The 23241-nt window shown below is 38.6% G+C and overlaps 3 protein-coding genes and 1 long non-coding RNA gene across 4 annotated transcripts in view; 2 read left to right on the top strand and 2 right to left on the bottom strand.

The window, feature by feature from the left end:
- Positions 1-101: 101 nt before the first annotated feature.
- Positions 102-6118, bottom strand: LOC144663604 (phosphatidylglycerophosphatase and protein-tyrosine phosphatase 1-like). Its single transcript, XM_078524622.1, has 4 exons — positions 5776-6118; positions 4440-4520; positions 2957-3148; positions 102-577 (listed from the first exon to the last, which is right to left on the bottom strand). The coding sequence occupies exons 1-3, from the start codon at positions 5923-5925 to the stop codon at positions 3134-3136; spliced, it is 246 nt and encodes an 81-aa protein (XP_078380748.1). The 5' UTR covers positions 5926-6118; the 3' UTR covers positions 102-577; positions 2957-3133.
- A 119-nt stretch (positions 6119-6237) lies between these two features.
- LOC144663577 (tubulin-specific chaperone cofactor E-like protein) lies at positions 6238-11934 on the top strand. The gene is made up of 5 exons (XM_078524587.1): positions 6238-6304; positions 6490-6704; positions 8456-8610; positions 9416-9615; positions 11051-11934. Exons 2-5 carry the CDS (start codon positions 6572-6574, stop codon positions 11853-11855), a joined length of 1293 nt encoding a protein of 430 aa, XP_078380713.1. The 5' UTR covers positions 6238-6304; positions 6490-6571; the 3' UTR covers positions 11856-11934.
- Positions 11935-14876: 2942 nt separating this feature from the next.
- On the top strand, positions 14877-15227 carry LOC144663611 (uncharacterized). Its single transcript, XR_013572636.1, has 2 exons — positions 14877-15000; positions 15064-15227. It is a non-coding gene; the product is annotated as an uncharacterized LOC144663611 (long non-coding RNA).
- Positions 15228-16102: 875 nt separating this feature from the next.
- LOC144663541 (uncharacterized) overlaps positions 16103-23241 on the bottom strand; it is a 16643-nt gene continuing 9504 nt past the window's right edge. The window contains exons 6-7 of the mRNA XM_078524523.1: positions 20436-20561; positions 16103-19433 (exon numbers count right to left, since the gene is read on the bottom strand). Coding sequence (XP_078380649.1) covers positions 16413-19433; positions 20436-20561 — 3147 coding nt within the window. The 3' untranslated portion in view covers positions 16103-16412. The remainder of the gene's footprint in view (positions 19434-20435; positions 20562-23241) is intronic.

Raw genomic sequence — 23241 nt, 5'->3', positions numbered from 1 at the left:
TCTGAAAGGATTAAAAAAAATTATTAAAATAAATTAGATGCACAGTGTATTTAGTTTGTTACATGGGAAATACCCCTTTATAAACAGTCAGTAGGTACATGATGAATAACACAATCATTTTATTTATTGCTTAAATGCATGTTTAACAATGACTACTTTAAAATAAGTAGTTAAAGTTTGAAAAAAAAAAAAAAAACTAACTTTATACAATTTACAGTAGTTGTATTGCCAGTAGTTGCGTTGCTTCTATTAACAATGCTGTTTCTTAATTAATGAAAAAAAATATTATTGATTTAAAGAAAATGGAAAAAAAGGTGCATTAGATGCAACAGTCCTTACTGTCAGTCCACAAGATATTGTTTACATGTAAAAATAATTTATCATTAACAATAATTTTGATTACTTTGTAATAAATACATGTAATATACTGGTAATTTTATAATGTTGCATTTTGATCATCTTGTGCCAGATTCTTATGAAATAGTTTAATTGCTTCCCATTGCCGAGGGGCAAGAAGGATGTGAGGTCTTTTACATTTGATGTATTGATAAGCTCCCTCTGGTGTTAATCCCTTTGCCTGTAGGAAAAGAAAAAAAAAAGAAAAGAAAAATTGACTAATGCAGAAAACCTATTTAACATTTTTTCTATAAACCAGAATGTTTCTACATGTACAATCAGCAATCTGCCCCTTCCCCCTCCCCCTCCTTACTGTTTTACAGTTTCACCATCTTCATAACTTAAGGTGGCCGGCGGGTATTTATGAGGCTGACAGTTCCCTTTTTTAAGCGCGTTTTAAAACGGCAAAACGTGAAGCGATTGCTTAGATTTTTGAGAATCTGAAAAAATAATGCTTAAATTATATAAAATGATAAATTTTATGGCGATCAAACGCGATTTGTTAAAGTTATAAGCGATTTTTGGAAGCCTTCGTTTTTAATAAAATGCGATTATTTTTAAAATGCCACGGTGAATTTTTCTGTAATTACCCCAAAACGCTGCCAAACAGTTGAAGTTTACTCACAGCAACTTACAGGAAAATCCACTCCGTAGATTTCCTGAACGAGCGACATCTTTATTTTGCCTTTAAAAACTGTTGTGTTATGCGTCTGACTTGACCGTCGCATAAATTTGATACTTATACTAACCCAGTACCAGCCAGTTTTGAGTCTGATGTCACCTTAATCTTGTGTGTAAAAGTTAAAAGGATCGTGTATATGCATCAAATGTTAGCCGTCAATAAAGATGGATGGTTTTCAGTCGAATTTTTGAAAATATCAAACGAATGACGTTATTTGGAATTGCAAAAAATTTGTCGATTTGTTTTTCATTTTTTTAAAGCTGCAGCTTGAACAGGATATTGCAAAGGTTTGTGCCGAGTTTCAGCGTATTTCGTTCATACGGTTTGAAGAATTTCGGTCGCAAAGTCGGGTACATTTGCTTTCCAAGTTGTAATCGCTTTGTAAACCTCGCATTTCGAATGAAATTATTCTGTTGTTATTTGAAGAGAGGTGTTACTTCCAAATTCCGCACGATCTTCTACCGTCAGGGAATACATGTGCAGGAACGGTATTTGTCATTTTAGTAGTAACTATTTCAGGCTGTGTTATTTCCAAGTGGTAGAAGATCGTGCGGAATTTGAAAGCAACACCTCTCTTCGAAAACAACAGTATAATTTTATTCGAAATGCGGGGTTTACAAAGCGACCAAATCTTGGAAAGTAAATGTACCTGACTTTCCGACCGAAATTCTTCAAACCGTATGATAGGAACACGCTGAAACTCGGCACAAACCTTTGCAATATCCTGTTCTAGCTGCAGCTTTAAAAAAATGAAAAACAAATCGACAAAATTTTCGCAATTCTAAATAACGTCATTCGTTTGATATTTTCAAAAATTCGGCTGAAAACCATCCATCTTTATTGACTGCTAACATTTGATGTATATACACGATTTTTTTAACTTTTACACACAAGATTAAGGTGACCGTGATCAGACTCAAAACTGGCTGGTACTGGGTTAGTATAAGTATCAAATTTATGCGACGGTCAAGTCAGACGAATAACACAACAGTTTTTAAAGGCAAAATAAAGATGTCGCTCTTTCAGGAAATCTACGGAGTGGATTTTCCTGTAAGTTGTTGTGAGTAAACTTCAACTGTTTGGCAGCGTTTTGGGGTAATTACAGAAAAAATCACCGTGGCATTTTTAAAATAATCGCATTTCATTAAAAACGAAGGCTTCCAAAAATCGCTCATAACTTTAACAAATCGCGTTTGATCGCCATAAAATTTATCATTTTATATAATTTAAGCATTATTTTTTTCAGATTCTCAAAAATCTAAGCAATCGCTTTACGTTTTGCCGTTTTAAAACGCGCTTGAAAGAGGGAACTGTCAGCCTCATAAATACCCGCGGGCCACCTTAAGATTTCAAACTCCTTTTTTTTGAGGGGGGTAGGGGGGGGGGGGGAGGCTTAAACTTAATCCTGCCTGAATTATTTGTTAATATTTAAGACTGCTCAAGAAGTAGTATTATAAAATAATTTTACAGATGATATTTTGAAACAGTCATGGATTTTTAGTGGTCTGGTTACTAAATCAAAACTTAACTATTGTAATAATAATTAATTATTAAAAATACATGTTGCAGAGTTCTTAGAAAATGGATGTTCCATGTGTAGGTGTATAAATGGGTGACATAATGCTGGCGGGTAACCTGCGATGGAGTACCATCCCATTCAGGGGGGAATAGAAATTTATTCCTAGCTGCTTAATGCTTTAGAAACTGGGATAAGCTCCGGCAGTATGGGCCGTTTGGCTCGAGCCTCCTCCCCCCTTTTTTTCTACTGTATTTGCCAACAAAAAAAGTACAAAAAAATGATGCAAAAAATCCACAAGCCCTAGTATATGAGGCAGGACTTCCATTGTGCACCCCTGCTTTTATTTATTCTTTTTTTACCTTCATAAGATAACAGGCCACTAGTGTCGTGCTTCGTCCCCTTCCTGCCTTGCAATGAACATAAACACTATTTTCACTCCCATTCATTGTTTCAATGAACTCCACCCCCCTCCTGAGCATCTCTTGGGATGGTGCATTGTTAAAGTCTATTGTAGCCAGCTGCAACTGAGTGACACCCTACTCTGCCCAGTCCTGTTAGGAACAAAAATAAAATTTTCTACATGTAATGCTGTACTGTAAAATTTTAAAAAAATAAACATATGAAGGTCTTTGGTGGCTGACCCGGGAAAGGCACTATTTTTTTGGGTGGGGGTATGCCGCTAGAACTCTGAAACCCTTACCCTATACCAGACCATGTTCAGCTAATTTTGCAACCCTATAATAAACTAGACACCGAAAATCCCTACCCTATCCCAGACTTGCCTTTTTAGAATTGTATTGCTATTAGGTCCTATTATAAGTGTTTTGAATGGAAAACTATCTGTCAACAATGTTAACACCGATCAGTTTCGCATCAAATGATACCCCAACCGCCCCATTTGAGACCAAAACTCTTTGATTTCTTTACCCTATCCCAGCCTAAACTGCTTGAAAACCATACACTTCACAGCGGCACTGTACCTATATAGCTCATATATGGGAGTGCCCTCCCCCCTGGGGTGGCTGAACAAGCTTTTGTTAAGTTCATTTGGCATATCTTTCAATCTGACTAACTCTCTGCTATTTACACTTTCCTACATGTATTTTACATTCTGCTCCCAACTACCGAATTCCTGGAACAGGCTAAATAAAATCCCAAACACTTTTTAAACACAAAGTAGCTTCTGGCAATGAGCTAAAACATGGTCTCCACAGCTAACCTGTGAACGCAGATGTATTTCCGGCTGTCATTGTTTTCTCTCTGCTGAAAAGTAGGAGAGAAATGACAGCCAGAAATACATCTGCATTCGCAGGCTAGTCCACTGTTCCACTCTGAAACAGGGTCGATTTTTTCCCAGAATCCTGATTAAACACAATTGAGGTTAGCTATGAAACTCCACTCCCCTCATTGCTTTATCTCCGAGCCACAGATGAAGCCAAGTGAGCACATTGTGATATACGCTTGTGTTTTTATATCTATCTGCATATATTTCTATTGTGGATATTGTCTAGAACAGGGTACCTATTTTGCAATGTTTGTCTGGAACAGGGTCGCAAATTCAGCTTTTTTTTCTCTGGAACAGGTTCAGAGACTCAGCGGCACACCCCCGTAGTAAATCTTAGGGAGTACCCCCCCCCCCCCCGACTGATACCATTAGATCAAATTATTATTGATTTAATTTCCCCCTAAATAGAAGTGAGAAATTGAAGAATGATTGGAGAGATTCTTAAAACAGTCAGAAACTCTGCTCAAACCAGCTGGCGACCGGTACTTTGAATTTCATTGAAACTTCTGACTTTCAATTTGGAGATGTCATGCTGTAAATCAGTTATTTGTGTTTACCTCCTTGCTGTTGGCAAAATATCTTGTTTCATAGTCCTCATTCATGGTCACTACTCCTCTGACATTTTCGTTTTCCACAAGCTACAAAACATGTAGTGAACTCTAATTAAAATAATATCATCATCATTACTATTCGGAAACTCTTTGCGAAGCGCTGTAACGAAGATTTGCCAAAACTGACACTTATTCTCAACCCTCCAAGTTAAGACCATTTTAGTCGCCATGGCGACTAAAATTTTGGAGCTGGCGACTAAATTTGAACCAAGGTCGCCAGCCTGGCGACTAAAATTGAGAGGAAGGATTGAAAGCATCAGCTTAATTTGGTGACTAAAATTTTTCACTGGCGACCAAAACTTGAGTAGTTGGTGGTCAAATGGCCACTAACTAAGGAAAAAAATAAACTTGGAGGGTTGATTCTCCTAACTGACATGAAATTAAATAATTTCTAATACATTGGGTTTACTCTCTTGTGCAATTGACGCCAGTTTTCGACGCCATCTTGACGAGTAGGAAAAGCGTGTAGAAAAATATACAGTGTTTGTATGGAAATCCGACGGCAAATATCTTCTACAAAAATTGAATTCTGGACAACTTATGAATTGTTTAGTTAAAATACTAGGCAAAAGTTTTTATCCAACAAGTTTGAAGGTTGTCGCTGGGCTAGAAAGCATTCAGTTATGTTTTTAATTTTTCCATACATTTGTCTATAATTTTTCCTGCTAACCGCGTCAATCATGCGGAAAAAAACTGTATGGAAAAATTAAAAACGTAACTTAACACTTTCTAGCCAAGCTACATCCTACAATTCATAAGTTGTCCTGAATTCAATTTTTGTAAAATATATTTGCCGTCAGATTCCCATACAAACACTGTAATTTCTACCCGCTTTGCCTACCCGTCAAGATGGTGTCGAAAACCGCGATAAGGTCTATTATCAATGTACAATCAACCACTACCCCCCACCCCCTCCTCCCCCGGTTACAGCCCAAAGAGGTTATGCACCTATCAATGTTAAGCCCGAGGGGGGGGGGGGGGTCGGGCAAGGGGTGGGGATTTTGACATTTTCTATAAAAAATGTCAAATTCCCCACCCCCGGGACAAAATAATTGGTCAAAATCCCCATGAAAGGTGGTCAGATGTCCCTTCAAACCTTCAAATATGACCAAAATTCCTACCCTGGGGCCATCACGTACGATCAAAATCCCTACCCTGGGGACCTACCTCACGATCAAATTCCCGTGGTTAGCCCGACCCCCCCCCCCCCCCCCCCTCGGGCTTAACATTGATAGGTGCATTACCCATGGTATTGATGAACTTTCTCCAAAGGTGTACTAACCTCTTTAGTTTGACTTTTAAACGGCAATGCTCCCAAAATAATGTGAGTATCTACACGATCATACCATCTTTTTGTTGAGCTCTCCGTGGCTATACCCCACAACAAGGAAGGGTAAAACGCCACTCTGGCGAAAAGCCCAGAGCTCAACATTTAATACGAGAACTGTGGTTACTTTTCCACCATTGAGCTCAAAATTGTGTTGGTTTTGATGGTCAGAACCTTCGTTCAAGGAAGTAGACGGAGAAATCTCTACAGAGAAGCCTTCATAAGTGTCTAGAACGCCAAAATTTCGTATAAATTTCACGTGAAATTCCACAAGATGGCAGAAACTGAAATAGCCGGCAGTGTACAGGAAGTGGAAAAACACTGGGAACGAGGCTACGCAATAAATGACGTAGTTGGATCCAGACCCTACACATAAAAAATCCTTGATCCTTTGCGGTCATTCATAAACAAAAACAAAAGGATATTTGCTCGGTCATTTTCGGAAGAAATATCGAAGAAAAATACCCTTTTAATATCCGGAAAGGTAAGCATTTGCAGGAATAAGCTATCTAAAGATATAAGCTTGATATTGGCCAAGTTTCTCTAGTTTTAGTCGCGTGACTAGGCCATTTCTTCGCATCATTGCGTGACACGCAACGTTTAACAATACCTAGTGACTATTTTAAATATTTCTGAAAGATCAGCAAAAATTGTTCATTTTTTCTGCAGTATTCCGCAAGTCAAGTCGCTTATAGCAACATCCAAACTTTTGCACGTGTAAACGAGTTCTTTTTATGCGTTTGGTGAGATCATGATGGAATCCCAAGCTAAAAAAGGAAGAATTTCTTTCAAGGATGCCCTTGTTAGTAAATATAGCTTTGATGACGATGAAAACGACGAGAACCTGTGCTTTATACATATTGGCGGATCGCCAAAGCATAAAGGTAGGTTAATTCAAGTGTTCTGTTTCTTAGCTTTATATTGAAACATATTTTAGTCAGATCTTTTTCCATTTATATAAAGAATGTACAAGTCATGTGCTAAATTCGAAGGAGTTTTGTAAAGTTCCAATTAAACTTATTGGCTACATTTTAAGGCTTAAACTTAAGCTTTTAATAGTTAACATTTTTACTCTTACTTCAGCTTATATCTACACTGCAGAAACGTAATTAATTTTAATTAACATTCTTTGAATATTAAGCTTACTAGCATATTGTCCCAAATTGCAAACAAACAATTTTAAAAAACTCGACCAAAAAGGAATTTTCTTCAAGATGCACTGTCCAGGACATTGCTGTCTTAAGCTAGCCTAATTAGATTTTATTTTCATAGTCGATCGGTGGTCTCAGTGTTCTCAGTTAAACTGTCTGGTAAACCTCTTAAGGGGTACCACAAATTTAGTAATTGATATGGCTTCCCAATCTAGTGCTGTATGAAACAAAGTAAAGAAACCCTTTAAATATGAATTCCAGTCCGTACTGCGCAATCTCGGCTGCAATGTTTATGTGAGCCCACCACGAACGAATGTTTACAAGCAAAACTAAAAATTCCGCGACAAACTTACCTTTTTTTTTTTTTTCATTATTAACGCCAGATATCCTTGCAGAACAAATAATAACGAGTAGAAGAACCTTGACGCTATTTCAAACCGACGTTTCAGCTCATCGGAAATTCTTGAACGAAACGAACTGTAATGGCGGACTAAAAAACTTCATGTATGCTGTCACCGAAGTGTAATGTTTCAACGAATTCAAAACAAAAACGAAAACAAACCCCGAGTCTTCGCAGTACGGACTGGAAATCAGCTTTAAAGGCTTCAAAAAGCCATGTGCCCCCACCCCATCCCAGGAGGGTACTTAAAATACAAAATCAACAGGGAGGCTCCACACTGAAGTCTAAACCTTAACCCTTCAAACATGTATATACCAATTAAAATGGTATTCCTTTCACATACCTACAGAAGAGACACTGCACCTCTTTTCTTATTTTTATTTGAATCACTTGTTAAAGAGGCCTTTCAAAGGGGGGGGGGGGTAGCTGTGTCACAATGTCACATGTTTCTGAGAACCCATGTCACCTAGCCAACAGCTGTACATGTTGTGATCATTTTTCCCCCTATTGTGTTACTGTCACATTGTGTCGCTGTCGCATTTAAGTGCTGTAATGATGTCGTTTGTTGCTGTTAAAATGTTCCTGTGTCGCCAGTATCCAGGGTCATGTTGCTTGTCACTTTAACCCCTTGGAAGGCCTCCTTAAAATACTTAAAAGTGAATTGACCATTCAGTGGGTCTGTTCAAGATAGTTTGGAAGGTACTTTCAGATACCTAAATGACAGTTTTCCTTGGATTTTTGTATACCGGTACTTCAACTCGTGAAATCCCTACTCTTTTATTATATACCTACAGCCTGTAAAGGGTACCTCTTTCGGATATAGCCTCCCCGCATGGTCAACCATAGGGATTACCCCTCTCCCCAGGTGCCACCTCGTTATGCCTGTATTATGCCTGTATTATTCCTTCAGAACCTTTTGGAAAACAAGATTGATTTAAATAGTGGAAGATACTGTTATACAACTTTACTAAAATATAACACTACAATCTAGGTAACCAGCGATTTTGCCTGAAAGTCTGTTTTCTCAGGCTTTCTTTATCTGTAGTACTTTACAAAGTTACTTACAAACACACATCATTTTCAGCCTGTTTTGACCAATCAGAACACTACCAAAAAAGAATCGTCACTCTTGATGGGCATGGAATCAACTGCGCAGGGCCTGTTGGAGAGATTGCGTCCATTTGTCCAAATGTCGAGGAACTGGATCTGGCCAAAAATGATCTTTCTGATTTTCGTGAGGTTGGAAATTATATCATTGTACAGTAGCTGAGAAAAAATATATGTACTCAAACATTTTTTAATACAGTGATTGTTACACTGCTACAGTACTGTATCTTAAGGTTTCTTTTAAAAAATGCATGCCAGTTTTGTTCCTAAAGGAAAACACTCAGTCCTACTTAATATAAGATTGCAAGTTCAGCTAAGTTCAAATTCACTCCCTCCCTCCCTTGGGAGTGACTATTTTAGCGCTCAGTAGTGAGACTTCTTATTCTTTCATACATGAGGTATAAATCACACTTATTTCTTTAAGTTAAAACAGTTGAGACCAAGAGGTTTTCGAACCTGGGTCGCCGGCATGCTAAGTGGTAGCGATATCCACTAGGCCACCGACGACCAGCTGCCAGGATTCCTGATTGTTTAGATAGAAATCCTAACCCTATTATAAAAGCTAACCACAAGCAACCCAAGCAAAAGTAGACTAACCTGAGTGCTATTCAAGCTAACCGGAGTGCTAGTTAGGCTAACCAGAGTTATATTTAGGCTAACCGCAGTGCTAGTTTAAGGCTAACCGCAGTGCTGTTTAGTCAGTAGCTAGTATTCTACATGAACTGAGTGTTACGTGGTATAAATATGCCATGAGGTGTCTCCCTATTGTCTCACTACATCAGCTGCGTGCAGGATAGTTAGTCCCTTCCTCCCTTACCCTCCTTTATTTCAAGGCCTCAGTACAGTGGAAGCATAGTATACTTCTTTAATGACTAGCTTGTGCCAATATGCTAGCTTATAGTTAAAGGGGATGTATATGTTTTCTTTGGTCCTGTAGGTATTTCAAATAATTAGTCAGCTACAGAAGTTGGAGTTTCTAAACCTGAGTGAAAATTACTTGTCGCAAAGGATTGATGACTTAACTCCATTCATGGGAGAGCACTGCAAGGAGTCACTGGCGTCCATCAAAAAACTCATTTTGAACAACACCGCCATGCCTTTGGAGACAGTTTATTCTCTTCTTAATTGTCTCACTGGGTAGGTTTAGCATTGAACTCATTATCTACAGAAGTGATCAAGTTCTAACTTCTCCTAAGTAGAACCTATTTTAATCCCTTTTTAAGAGGGGGGGGGGGGGAGGTGCAGTAGCCTATGGTTAGTGTACAGGTCTTTGGGATGAGAGCTCCAGGTTCCAGCCCAAGTTGGGTTCATTGTATTGACAATGTTCTTGTGCACTGTGCCTCTCTTGACCCAGATTAAGATCAAGACAATAAGCTAATACATTAATAGGTAAAGATGGACTGAAATCTCATCAATACTTACAGATTTGTGAATTTTCGTGCAAGCATTCAAAATTCCATGCAGCTTTATCTATAGTGAAATTACTTCAAAATCTCTGCTGTAAAATCATGCTCTTCCCACCAGATATCGTCATTGATATATGGCATGAACAATACTAGCTGAAATTCAGTAAAATTCAGTTACATTCCTTTGCACAGTACGGTAAAAGTAAATGCCCAGTGTTGGTAAACTCTTAGGGTGACCCAACCTGCAAAGTGTTGGGGGGTACCTCCGATAGACATTCCATCGAATGCCAGGGCCAGGAAGGTAGCTACATGTAGTTGCTTCATGTTACAGAAACTGGTAAGAATTATGTGACTTTATGTGCTTGCACTAATGAACCACTTGGATCCTCTAATCTCCTGGATTAAACTTAATTTAAACAATGTTGAGACTAGTCACAGGTACAATTTAATTCTGATACAGATCTTTTCACGTTTATAAGCATTTGCAGGCTTCAGAGTCGTGCCGTACCTCTTAGACTGCTTTGAGATATTAGACTCTACACCCACCAAGTACCAAATTAAGCTTAAGGAGTCTATGTACATCAAGTGGGAAAAGCCTGACCTTAATCAACAGGTCAAACACATATATTTGACACTTTCCCTATAGCTGCACGCACACGTGCATCTTTTAATTCCATTAACCTCGAAATTTATCTAGCATATTGTTTTCCAACGCAATGTCACGTACGATTTGTAACAAGCATGTTTTAATCACTGTAAACTTTCATAACTGTCACACTGAGGATGATGGATGTACCGTCGAAACATGTTTGTGAAAATTAAAAAAGTCGTATAATTTTGAAAAATCCTGATACCCCTTTGACATCTAGACTTGCTACAAGTCGATCTCTCATGACTCTCTTAAGCGAGCTTTCACCAGGTCACGAAGCAACCGAGTGAGCGCCAAAGTCGTTCAACCTACCAGAAAAGGCAAAATGAAAGGACTTTGAGAAAGTCCATTCGACATCCTGTTCAAAGTACACAGAACAAAAAAAATACATTTACAACTGAACACAGCTTTGGTTTAATTTTTATTTGGTTTTGTTCCTATCTCATGAGGCATTTTGAGGAAATTTGAGGATGTTTTACATGTGTTGTACTAATAAGAGTTTTTCTTTAAACTATAGAGTGCAAGACCTATACCTGAGTCTTAATGGCTATGAAAGCATTCCAGACTCACCCGAGCAATATCCCAGCATCAGAAGCCTGTCAATCAACAAACACGTCATCACACAGTGGGACGAGATTGGAAAGCTAGGATTCGTGTTCCCAGGCTTAATAGAGCTACGCATGTCAGAGTGCCCTCTTGAAAACATCATTGCTACAGAGATTCCACAACAGTTTCCAAACCTCAAGGTCCTGAACCTAAATGATACTCTGCTGGACACATGGGAAGCCATTGAGGCGCTAAAATGCTTCCCAGGATTGACAGATGTCAGTCTTATGGGGATTCCCCTGCTAGATCAGTACTCAGACCAAGAGAAACGTCAGCTCCTGGTTGCAAGGCTTCCTAACATAAAAAAGCTGAACAAGACTGGGGTGACTCAAATGGAAAGAGAAGACGCTGAACGATTTTTCATTCGACATCACATGGATGACGAAAGTCCACCTTCAAGGTATCATGAATTGGTGAATACTTATGGCGTGTTAGACCGACTGGCTGAGGTCAACTTGAAGCCAAAAGAATCTGCCGTGATTTCCTTTATATATGATGATGAGCCCCTTTTTAAGAGGGAAATAAACCTTATGCAGAGCACAACAAGCTTGAAGAAATATTTAAGTGAGATTGTAGGATTGCCACCTTCAGGATTTAAGATTCTTTACCATGACGTTGAGTTTTGCTTTGCTCTTGACGAAATGAAATATGGCCCAAAGAAGCTATACACGTACAACATGAGAGACGGAGATGAAATACATGTGTGGAGTCGCTAAGCACTGCAAGGTTATAATTAATTATTGTTAGTAGAAACTCAGCTGTGTTCTATTGGAAATCCGCTAATCTGATTGGTTCTCCCACGAAATCAAGAAAATTTATCGCTAAAGAGCTACGCGCGCGCCACTGTTTTCTATTGGCGAATAGAAAACAGTCGCTCGCGCGCGCGCGTAGCTCTTTAGCGATAAATTTTCTTGATTTTTTCCTTCAAGGTGCACAAAATTGTAGGTTTTGGACTGCAATCCTTTACAGTTTCTACTAAAACAATTAGACTACTGGCCCTGGTTTTCTATAAGCGATAGTCAACTCGGCTGCGCCTCGTTGACTATTTGCTCATAGAAAACTCGGGCTCGTAGTCTAATTGTTAAATAGTCATTTGTCAATTGATGTTTGTTACAATTTAGAGCGTATCAAGCTAAAAGTGACCGAGTTTTATAGTTTTATATAAGACGGTCGGGGTTTGGTATAAGTGGATGGGTCATAGGGTTTTTAACTTCCTGCTTCCCGTACCCTCCCCTCCTGGTTCCTCTCCTTTCTTCGTGGTCCCCGGCTCTTTTTGGTTTCTCTTTAGCAAAATGTCACGCAATGTTCCAAATTTTTTCCCCATATCTCCCGGTTTTGTCTACCTTAAAAATCCTGCTCACTTCCCGTCTTCTCCTTTCCTGCCTCCCGTAGGGGTCCCCCCCCCCCCACACACACACATACACAACTCCAGTTTTTAATGAATGTACTTGGTTGTAAATTGGAGGAATTTTGGTGTTCAACATAAACACTTATAAGTTAAATGTTCAAGGTGTTACACAGCAAGCTATCCTAGGATAGTGGAGTGGCGTGATGGGAGCAATTAAAAGAGAAGAAAGAAATTTCCTTTTTTCTATAAACCACTTTCTTGCCTTCTCCTTTACTCTCTTCTGCTTGGCTGGACTTACAAGATTTGTTCATTATATGCAGAGATTTGCTCTGTCCATAATTCTTATACACGTACCAGGGTTTAACTTTTATAAGTCATGATCGATCAAGTTTCTTCAGAAATATTTTTTTCTCTTTTTGAGGATTTGTACAATCAAATGATAAAAAAAAAACTAACTTATGCATACATGATGTATCGTGCAAGTCGGAAAGTCAAGTGTTTCATGCACAAGTTGTTCTTCACAGTTGTGCCGAGATAGCTACAATTAAATTTAATAAAATCTAATCGGTACTAAACATAAATTGTAACCCTAAGAAGTACATGAACTCTATCACTTTTATATTGGAAGCCCAGGCCCCCGGCATAATTATCCTCGGTTTAATAAGTATATAAGAAATATTTTCCTATAATACCATTCATGAACAGTGAAACCCTGATTTCCCGAGCCCCCAAGGGAATCGAAAATTGGTTAAGAATCGGACGTTCGAGAAATCGTGGGTAAAAATACAGTGTTCAACTGAGTGAAGCAAATTTATATGAAATGACTTTTGTTTCGAATTATCGAGAGATTGGAGAAATCTGGATTCGACTGTGACATCAAACTATCATATCCAACTAGCATCGAAAATAAATGTAAATATAACTGTACACAGTAAGATTTGGAGTGTTCATCACTATTTTAAGCTTGGTATACAAGAGTTTAGTATGTTAGGTAAGGGAAATGGTCAAAACTATTGTAATAGGTCAGGACCCACCACTCTGCAAAAAGACAGGTGGTCTCTTCATGTAACGCACCTTAAAAGATGGTGTCTTGTTTGTATAGCGCCACCCTATCAAGAGAATCAACAGTAAGAAGAAGATTGAAACCTCCTTGTGCCAATTCTCCAGCAATACAAGATTCATGCACAGCGAATATGAAAGTCTCAACACAAATTTTGAGGCCAATAAATTTTGTTCGTATGGCTAAACAGACAGCTGGCATCTTGCATAGCCCCCCCCCCCCCCCCTACACCAACACAAGGTGGGTCGTAGTCGAATACACAGTTTGTTATGACCACTTCACTTATTTGTAGTTGGTGTTCTTCAAAAGGGAAGAATTTTGTGGTTAAAAGTTAAGTTTAGTATTTCGAGAATTATGTATATTGAAATAAAAACCATGGAAAATATTTTTTTCGTGTCATTTTGTTACAAAAATCGCTTTCTGTTCTAGCAAAAAGGGTTATAAGGGTTATAACTTTGTAAAAAAAAAAACGCAAACGGTTTACAATACCACAGCTCTATAAGATGAATCTGCATCTTGTGTTCACGTTACGGCGCGTGCTATCAGATTGGCGAATAGATCTAACGTTTTGTAATATTAATAGTGTTTCGTTAACTTTTTGCATCCAGTCTAAAAGTCAAATTTACCTTTTCAGAAGGCTTTCTGAAGATGTCATGATAAGGCCTGAACTGGGAAAACTTCATTGCGGTCTAAGACGAAACACCAGGCAGTGCTGGTTTAGAGGCCTAGGGATGAGTTCTATGTAAAACGGACGGGATGGTCGTCTACTCCTTTTGGGTTCTAAATTACGGATGTTGGACTCCCTTGGAATGCTCAGAACATAATGCTACTGCTTTTAGAATTGAATGGAACAAAAAATAAACGACCTTATACTGCGTTGAAGGTTTAGGTCAATCTGACATAAAATCTTTATAATTTGTTCTTGGGCCCAGGTTGGTGTTATTTGAAATTTTCCGGCGAGCACCTCCGCCCCTGGACATGGGAGTTGCCCAACCCCTCCCCCCCTCCCCCTCACTAGAAAATTTCCCCACCTTAATGCAAAATTTCTGTAGTCTTTAGACCCTTAGAGGACAAAAACTTATATCTTCCCAAAGTGAAATATAAACAGAATCCCGTTTAAGACCCTTAAGACACCAATACGTTCTCTAAAAACAAAATGTATTTATTATAATTGCCTTTGATATCGAACTAACATCAATCGTGCTTCAACGATTTCTCCATAGGAAACAAGCTCGTTATACTAGAAAATCAAACAATCTAGAACAAATATATTACAGAACAAACGATAGAATTTGCTCAACTAGAAACACTTTTACAATAATCTTGTATTAGAAAAATGAAGTAATTCTTTCTTTCCATCAATTTTAAATGCAAATTATATTTTATTACTATTTTACTTACTAAAAGTTGCTACAAGTACTAATGAAAATGTTGCTATTACTTTTGAAGCCGCGTAGTGGAATTTACTATTTTAGTGTGGATACTTCCACTTTTGATTCCACAGACATCGAAAAAGAAACTGGTTTGTAAAACGGAATATACAATAACTAAAGCAACTACATTCCTGGCTTTTCAGAATTTTTTTCTTTGCTAATTGCTAATAACAAAATGTTGCTATACAGTCCCTTGTATTTACACTATCGTGGTTACTTCCAAGTAACTGTAAAACCACCCTAATAACATGGACAGTCGCATCACATGAAATAATCTACAATAAATTCAAAATTTCTGGCTTTGACATGACATGTGTATAACTGAATAGCGCTTTTCGGCTGGCTAAATATTTAACTGTTTCAGATGCAATACACGGAGACGCGCATTTTCCTGCAAACTGTCATGCAGTGAGCTTCTTTGACTCAACTAGTATTTAGTATTCTCCTGACAACAAATCGGAAGCTACTCCTAGCTCACTGAATATTCTACAGAGAAAGACACAAAATTACTACTAGATTCTTTTGAGAGGAAAGCTTCATTAATTTCAATTAATTTTCTATAACTATAAAAGCAATAATGCCTATTAACTTTTTCCCCATGAAGTCTTCATAAAGATTAATCACTTAGGCCATCATTCCAGCTTCAAAGTAGACCACCTAAGATGAAAAAAAAAAAAAGAAAAAACAATATGTGCTACATATATAAAAGAACCAATCACCAGAGGTAAAATAATTTTCAATTTTTAAAGCGAGTTTCGATCGTCTGTCGTAAAATCAAAACGAATTGAATTAATCACACCCTCTACAGGAACCGAGGCAATCCAGTGGCGGAGTCAATCGAAACTTGAAGTAAATACACGCAGCCGGTGAGTAGCGCGGGAAAACGCGGGCCGGGGATGAATCACGAATGGTTTTGGTTTACTTCTGATTGGTTGAAAAAGTGGCCAAAGCTTAGTTAAGGAAACCATAGCAAACGCAAATTCGTATCAAAATCTTATCATTCTCATCCGAAAAACTAAGAGAGCGCAAAAAGCAACCTTTTTTACCATTATAACAGCGCATTAAGCTTTGTAAATGCGCTATATAAGCACCTTTATCATTCATTCATTTTGTAACACTTTGCAAATAAAACCTGTAATTATTGTCCCAAAACGAAAGCAAACACAAATTCAAGACGGCAGTCGACTGGCAATCTTTCCAGTTCACTTTGTAACACTTACTTTTTGTCATCTGAAAATCTAAAATACCGCCAAAACAGCAACCTTTCAATTATAAGTTCTCACTTTGCAACATTTACAAATTTCTCTGAGATAGCGCTAAAACCATATTGCTGTTGTAAAACACTTAAAACAACACTGAGTCTTAAGTGTTATGTCTTTTAAAGTTATACTTTCTTAATCTTTAACAAGGATTTACTTACAGTAAGGTACATCTAGTCGGCTTCATCTAAGTCCAGTGCAACGTCATCACCGATGAGCACAAATGGCGCCCAGTACTTCACTTCACTAAACTCGTCAGAATCTCTCATACACTTCATGGCTCGGTTCAGAGCTTCACTAGCACTTCTTCCTTCTGCGAGATGTTGGTAGAAACACTTCATGAATTCTAGAGTGGCCTCGTCATCAATCGCCCACAAGGACACAAGAACAGAACGAGCACCGGCACCCAGAAAGGCCCGTGCAATGCCGACCACCCCCTCAGCCTTAATCTCACCACGACCACTATGACAGCAACTAAGCACAACCAGCTTTGCTCGCAACTGAACGCTCAGCACATCCTTCATTGTTAAAAGGAAGCCTTCTTCATTAGGAATCTGGAATGCTCGTGAAGTGTTTGGCGCCAAGGCAATTTCTCCTGTTTCCATACGACCATGTGCTGCAATGTGTACCAAAGCAACTGAGGGAAGTCTTCTCAACACTTCGTCTTTTGTTGCCTCTTTTCCGGTGAGTGGTTCGGCGTGAAGGATTTTGCCAATCATTTCTACTTCTGCTTTGGCACATGGCAGCTGCATCAGCCTTTGTCCCCGATAAAGAACTTCCTCTAAACACGGATCACCTACAAGCAGCGCCCCACACTTATTGTGGTAATCTGATGAACAATCTGTGATCAATTTCAAGCTACTCAGGGACGGAATGACTCGGATTTTGAAATCCTCGCACAGGTACTTTGAATTCGAATCCATGAGTGAAGCATAAGGAGCCAAGCACAACGGCCCTTCGGGAACAAAAATCAGTTCTTTGCCATGAATCAAGTCTGATATTGGGCCAATGATGACGTCATAAATTTTTCTCAAAGGATTGGTATCAAAGTCCATCGGTTGGGATATGGCTCGATCGCACCTCTTATTTGACAAATCCTCAGGGCTCATCCTATCCAATGAACGATCTTCACATCTCGCACTACTTCTCACACCAATCATTCCATAAGCATTTTGAATTAAGGACTCAGCAACAGTGGTCGCCACGTCTACCGAACTATTTTCAACAATTTTTTTTCTTTTCAAATCGACAGATTTCCCGTTCTGGATAATCCAGAAAACGATTTCTGTTTTATCAACTGCCATAAAGACTGTATTTGATGGGAGACCACTAAATGCGTCAAACGTTGTCCTTTGCTTATTTTGAACAGTTTCGATTGTATACTTTGAATTCATAAGATCTTCCAGAGCTTGTGCACGTCCTTGCTCAGCGGCAAACAGGGCCTCGACTACATCGCCTTGCTTTAGCAATAGACGCCATAAACAAGTGTATACACTACTGTTCAAATTGCGGTAGCTAACTTTCCACTCGTCTTTACACAGTAGATCGCGCCTAACATCATTGAACACTCTCACACTTGAATGGTAACAGTCACGAGCCTTAAGTAGTGAGCCTTCCAGTTCAAAGCTCAGACCAAGGTTATAAAACGATTGAGCCTCTCCAACCCTGTCTTCTACTTCTATGGCTATTTTTAGATCACGTTCGTGGTACTCGATGGCCTTTTTCAATTCTCCTAGACTGTAATAAGCGTTGCCAAGATTACCATACGACTGTTCTTCTGCGACCCTGTCTCCTACTTCTTTGGCAATTTTTAGACGACGTTCATGGTACTCGATGGCTTTTCTGAAATCTTCCAGACTGTTATATGCGTTTCCAAGATTTCCATATGCACGTCCCTCTCCAGCCCTGTCTCCTACTTCTTTGCCAATTTTTAGATCGCGTTCATGGTACTCGATGGCTTTTTTGAAATCTCCCAGATTGTGATAAGCGATGCCAAGATTACAATACGATTTTCCTTCTTCAGCTCTGTCTCCTACTTCTTTGGCAATTTTTAGATCGCGTTCATGGTACTCGATGGCTTTTTTGGAATCTCCCAGATTGTCATAAGCGATGCCAAGATTACAATACGACTTTCCTTCTGCAGCCCTGTCTCCTACTTCTTTGAAAACTTTTAGGCTGCATTCATGGTACGCAATGGCTTGTTTGAAATCCCCGAGTTTGTGATAAGCGTTGCCAAGATTACCATAAGCATGCCCTTCACCAGCCCTATATCCTATTTCCTTGGCAATTTCTAGATGACCTTCCTGGTACTCAATGGCTTTTTTGAATTCTCCCAGATTGTGACATGCGATGCCAAGATTACCATACGCGCGTCCTTCTTCAGCCCTGTCTCCTACTTCTTTGCCAATTTTAAGATGACGTTCGTGGTATTCGATGGCTGTTTTGAAATCTCCCAGACTGCCATAAGCGTTGCCAAGATTACCATATGCACGTCCCTCTCCAGCCCTGTCTCCTACTTCTTTGGCAACTTTTAGACGACCTTCATGGTATTCGATGGCTGTTTTGAAATCTCCCAGTCTGTAATAAGCGTTGCCAAGATTACCATACGCACGTCCCTCTCCAGCCCTGTTTCCTACTTCTTTGGCAATTTGTAGAATACTTTCATGGTACGTAATGGCTTTTTTGAAATCTCCCAGACCGCAATAAGCGTTGCCAAGATTACCATGTGCCCGACTTTCTCCAACCCTGTCTCCCACTTCTTTGGCAATTTTCAGATGACGTTCATGGTACTCGATGGCTTTTTTGAAATCTCCCAGATTGCAATAAGCGTTGCCAAGGTCAGAATACGCATCCCCTTCCGCATACCTGTCCCGTAATTCTTTGGAAAGTTCTAGATCACGTTCATGGTACTCGATGGCTTTTTTAAAATTTCCCAGACTGTAATAAGCGTTCCCGAGTTTACCATATGACCTTCTCTCTCCAGCCCTGTCTCTTACTTCTTTGGCGATATTTAGATGACGTTCGTGGTACATGATGGCTTTTTTGAAATCTCCCAGACTATAATAAGTATTGCCAAGATAGCCAGTGTATTGTTTGATGTACTGTGTTACATCATTTAAATCTGCAATACTGTCGTCGTCGTTGGCAACATCAACGCCGTCTTTGGAGATTTTAGGGAGAGAGCCTTGGCTTTTCTGTCAGTCAGAAACAAGTGTTTGGTAGTGAAATCATGAGAATTTACTGAAAATTATATACAAATACACAGACATGATTATGCTGTGAGTTATGAAAGTGAAACTGTCGACAATGTCTTAAATAAGGTTTGGTCTTCAAATCAAAACTGTTTAATAAAGCCCCCTCTTTTGTCAGAACGAATAACAAGAATTAGTAGAAACTCAGCTGTGTTCTATTGGAAATCCGCGAATCTGATTGGTTCTCTCACTGTTTTCTATTCGCCGATAGAAAACAGTCGCGCGCGCGAGTAGCTCTTTAAGCGGTAAATTTTCTTGATTTTTGTCTTCAAAGTGCACAATATTGTAGATTTTGGACTGCAATCCTTTAGAGTTTCTACTAAAACAATTAGACTACTCGCACTCGTTTTCTATGAGCGATAGTCAACTCGGCTGCGCCTCGTTGACTATTTGCTCATAGAAAACTCGGGCTCGTAGTCTAATTGTTAAATAGTTAGCATGAGCGCGCGTTGGATTTGAGATGGTAGATAGTCAACGAAGAGCGTAGCGCTGAGTTTGCTATAACTATCTCATTTTCAACAAGCGCGAGTGGAATAGTTGTTTTATTAAAAACAACCAAAGAATTGCAATATAAGAGCTCCCCGGCTGTTCTCGTTAACGTGTATCGGCTACCATATTTAACTGTATTTTTGGTTAATGGTATATGAGCTCATATACCATTGCCTGCAACCCAATCAAAACTCGGGAATTGCAATATATACCATTGGTAGTTAGTTTTTTTTCTAATTATAGTAATTCCATTGGAAGTAAGGAGTAATTAACGTTTTGCAAACTTAGCACAATTAACAAGTAAGTCTACAACAGGCTATTAAAGAAGTTCATAAGTCAATAAAAATAGTGTTAATGAAACCGGCCCGTTTTCTTACTAAATAGCTGTAATTTAATTACGGTACATTTGAAGCCTTTTCAAGCGAAATTTTCCCTTCAAAATGTAGTATTACATACCTTGTCTTTGACAGTTTGAGTGAGAAGCTTACTCTTCATTTCCGCTGGTTTTGTTTCTTGTGATCTATTTTGATCTTTAACACACTTTGCCCATAAATCTTGTAAAGTCCTACTATTCATGTCAATCTGCTTAGGGTCAAGTCACATGACATATATTGTGAAAATAGAAAGTCATTAAAACATTGCAACGGGTTTAAATCAAGCCATCATTCTTGGTTTAATTTTAGTCCTTCTATAATTGGATTACAGAAATCACTTACACCAAATATATAATTTGGTAAATGTACAGTGGAGTAAGATATGTTATCCATCTGGTTATATGTCCGCGAGAATATATCGTGTTTAAAAATGGAAATTCGACATTTCTACGAAGGTAAGGACATCAGCGTTCAAATTTCGCAGATGATTCCACAAGAATTAACAATATTTGACAGCAACAACACCGCCTTTTACCCTTCTTTTCATATCTATTTACATTAAAACAATATAACTTGGCAGCCTGAAATAATCATTTCGGCTAAAATTGCGAGGTTTCCAGTTTACAAATTGTTTATGCTGGTTGCGGTTGACACACATGCACGAGAGAAGAAGAAGAGAAGGAAGCCAAAAAAATCACACTTTGAGACAATCTAAGTAGCGTTTCAATCAGTTTAAGATAGTTACTTCGTGCTTTCCCTTTCTTGCTGGCGCACTGCAAAGATTTTCCATCGCAAAAAGAATGAACGTCGAACAACAACCGAAAAAGAATCAGTCGCTTGGTCTACGTCATGTATGAGGCCCTATACGGTACAAAAAGGTGCTCCATACATGAATATGTACCGATAGATAAACACGGCACTTTGTTCTTCTTTGCAGTTTTTAGGTGTTTTGCTAGTAAGTAAGTAAGAAAGGGAAAGCACAAGTTAACTGCCTTAACCTGATTCATACGCTACATCAAGTCAAAGTTTGCTCGTCAAATATTGCTATTTCTTCTGAAATCATCAAGCGAAATTCGAACAATAACGAGCGGACCTTACGTCCGTATAAGCGGTAGAAATGTAAGTCGAGCTTCCGATTATTAAACACGATTTGTCTCCTTCAATTGAACCGTGATGCATTTATATTGATTCATCATTTTTCACCTCTTTTGCCTGCAAGCAAAAAGAAGGAGAATAGCAGTTATATGGGGTAATCTGGAACCGAAAGGAACCACTTTCTTGTTAACTCTCAAGGGACTGTTTTAATTTCTCAAGGGAATACTTTCCGCTGTGGGTGATCAAAGCGCGTGACTTGTAAAGTGTCACTCTTTAGTTGTGCTTCAGCACTTCCGTTCTTGTAGAAAAAAAGGTGGCTTGTCAAATTTACAAACGTTATATAACAATCGAAAACGTGAGTAGCCCAAATCTTACGTCACATAACCAATTAAGAATGTAAGGGGTTCAGTGCTCGAAGGCAGCGAAGTTTAAAACGATTAAGAACGCAATTTATACTGGTAAGAGTCTTTAGGCGCTAATATTAATTTAACCTAAAACGATTAACAACGCAAATTTGAACTGGTACAAGTCTTTCACACACTAAAACGTTGCTAATAGTTAACCAAAGGGAACAGATTTCGTGACAATTGATTATTTCTGCTGAGTTGTACAATTTAGAATTGCAACATCATTAAATGTGTTAAGTGATATTTACAAGTGTTTTTGTAGCCTGTTGTGAAATTACTTCCGGTGGAAGCAGTAAACGCTAAACATTTTTGCTTCTGTTCAGAAGTTAATGCATCACCATTAGAAAAATGTTCGTTAGAAATGGCCGTAAGGTAAAGAATAACGCGAGGAGAAGCGGCTTTTGGTAATATCCAAACGAAAATTTACTTCTCAATGTGGGGTTAAGATTGCGTGACAAGACAAAAGGTAACTCTGCCGTGCGTAACCTTTATCGGGAATCCTGCATTAAGCCGAGTAGAAATCTTTCTAACTCGAAAGGAAACAACTATTTCGTTTTAAGGCAAACGTCAAAGTTAACCATTTTTAACCAAACCAAAGTATATGAGTCGCAAAGCACCCAGGCGTCGCGACTGATAAATACAGCATTTCCTCCGCGAAAATAAAACAAATGCATGAACTGAAAGACGTTTGAATACTTCTATGATATGTTCGAACAACAATGCCCAGGATAAACCTTCTACTCATACTAACTTCATGCAAAAAAGTCGATATCTCGAAGAGATCTTTGATTAGATTATTGATTTATTATTTTTTCTTTATTTCTGATAGTTTTAGGTATGTCTGCGAGGCAAGTTGATGAAACGACTCGTCCTGACGAGTCCCTCAAAGCAGCGGCAAACATGAAGTTCGTCGAAATTTGGCAAGTTTACAAACCTTTAAATATTTCATTAAGACGATTACGCTAAGTTTTTTTCTGTAGTACCGTTTTCTAATCTATCTACGTTTCGGCTGCGTCGGTTTTATTGAAATAGATCGCCTCACTTTTTGATCTGAGCCGTTTTTGCGTGTTTCCTCAAGCTGTGTAATAGGGGTGTCTTGCTGATGGCTTGATTCGAACTCAATGTTCATGAAAATCGGTATGACAATTAAAAAGGCATAACATAGCTGGCTGTGGTGTTTGCTACAGAATTTATTAGTTTTTGTTTATTTTACCTTGAAAATAAATTTAAACTTTGAACCGAAACTCCTAAAAAAACTAAACTATCCAATTAGGCGGATTAGTATAAGTACATGAATGGATTTAGTATAAGTACAAGGAAGTCCTGCAACACACAAGAAATGAGCGAAATCTATTTTTCCAGCCAGATCGACCAGAGCGCTTTTAC

Source organism: Oculina patagonica, chromosome 8 (genome assembly GCF_052425735.1).
Source record: "Oculina patagonica isolate OP01 chromosome 8, crgOcupat, whole genome shotgun sequence".
Classification (NCBI taxonomy): Eukaryota; Metazoa; Cnidaria; class Anthozoa; order Scleractinia; family Oculinidae; genus Oculina; species Oculina patagonica.
The sequence above is the reverse complement of the archived record's forward strand: the minus strand, read 5'-3'. Positions and strand labels throughout refer to the sequence as shown.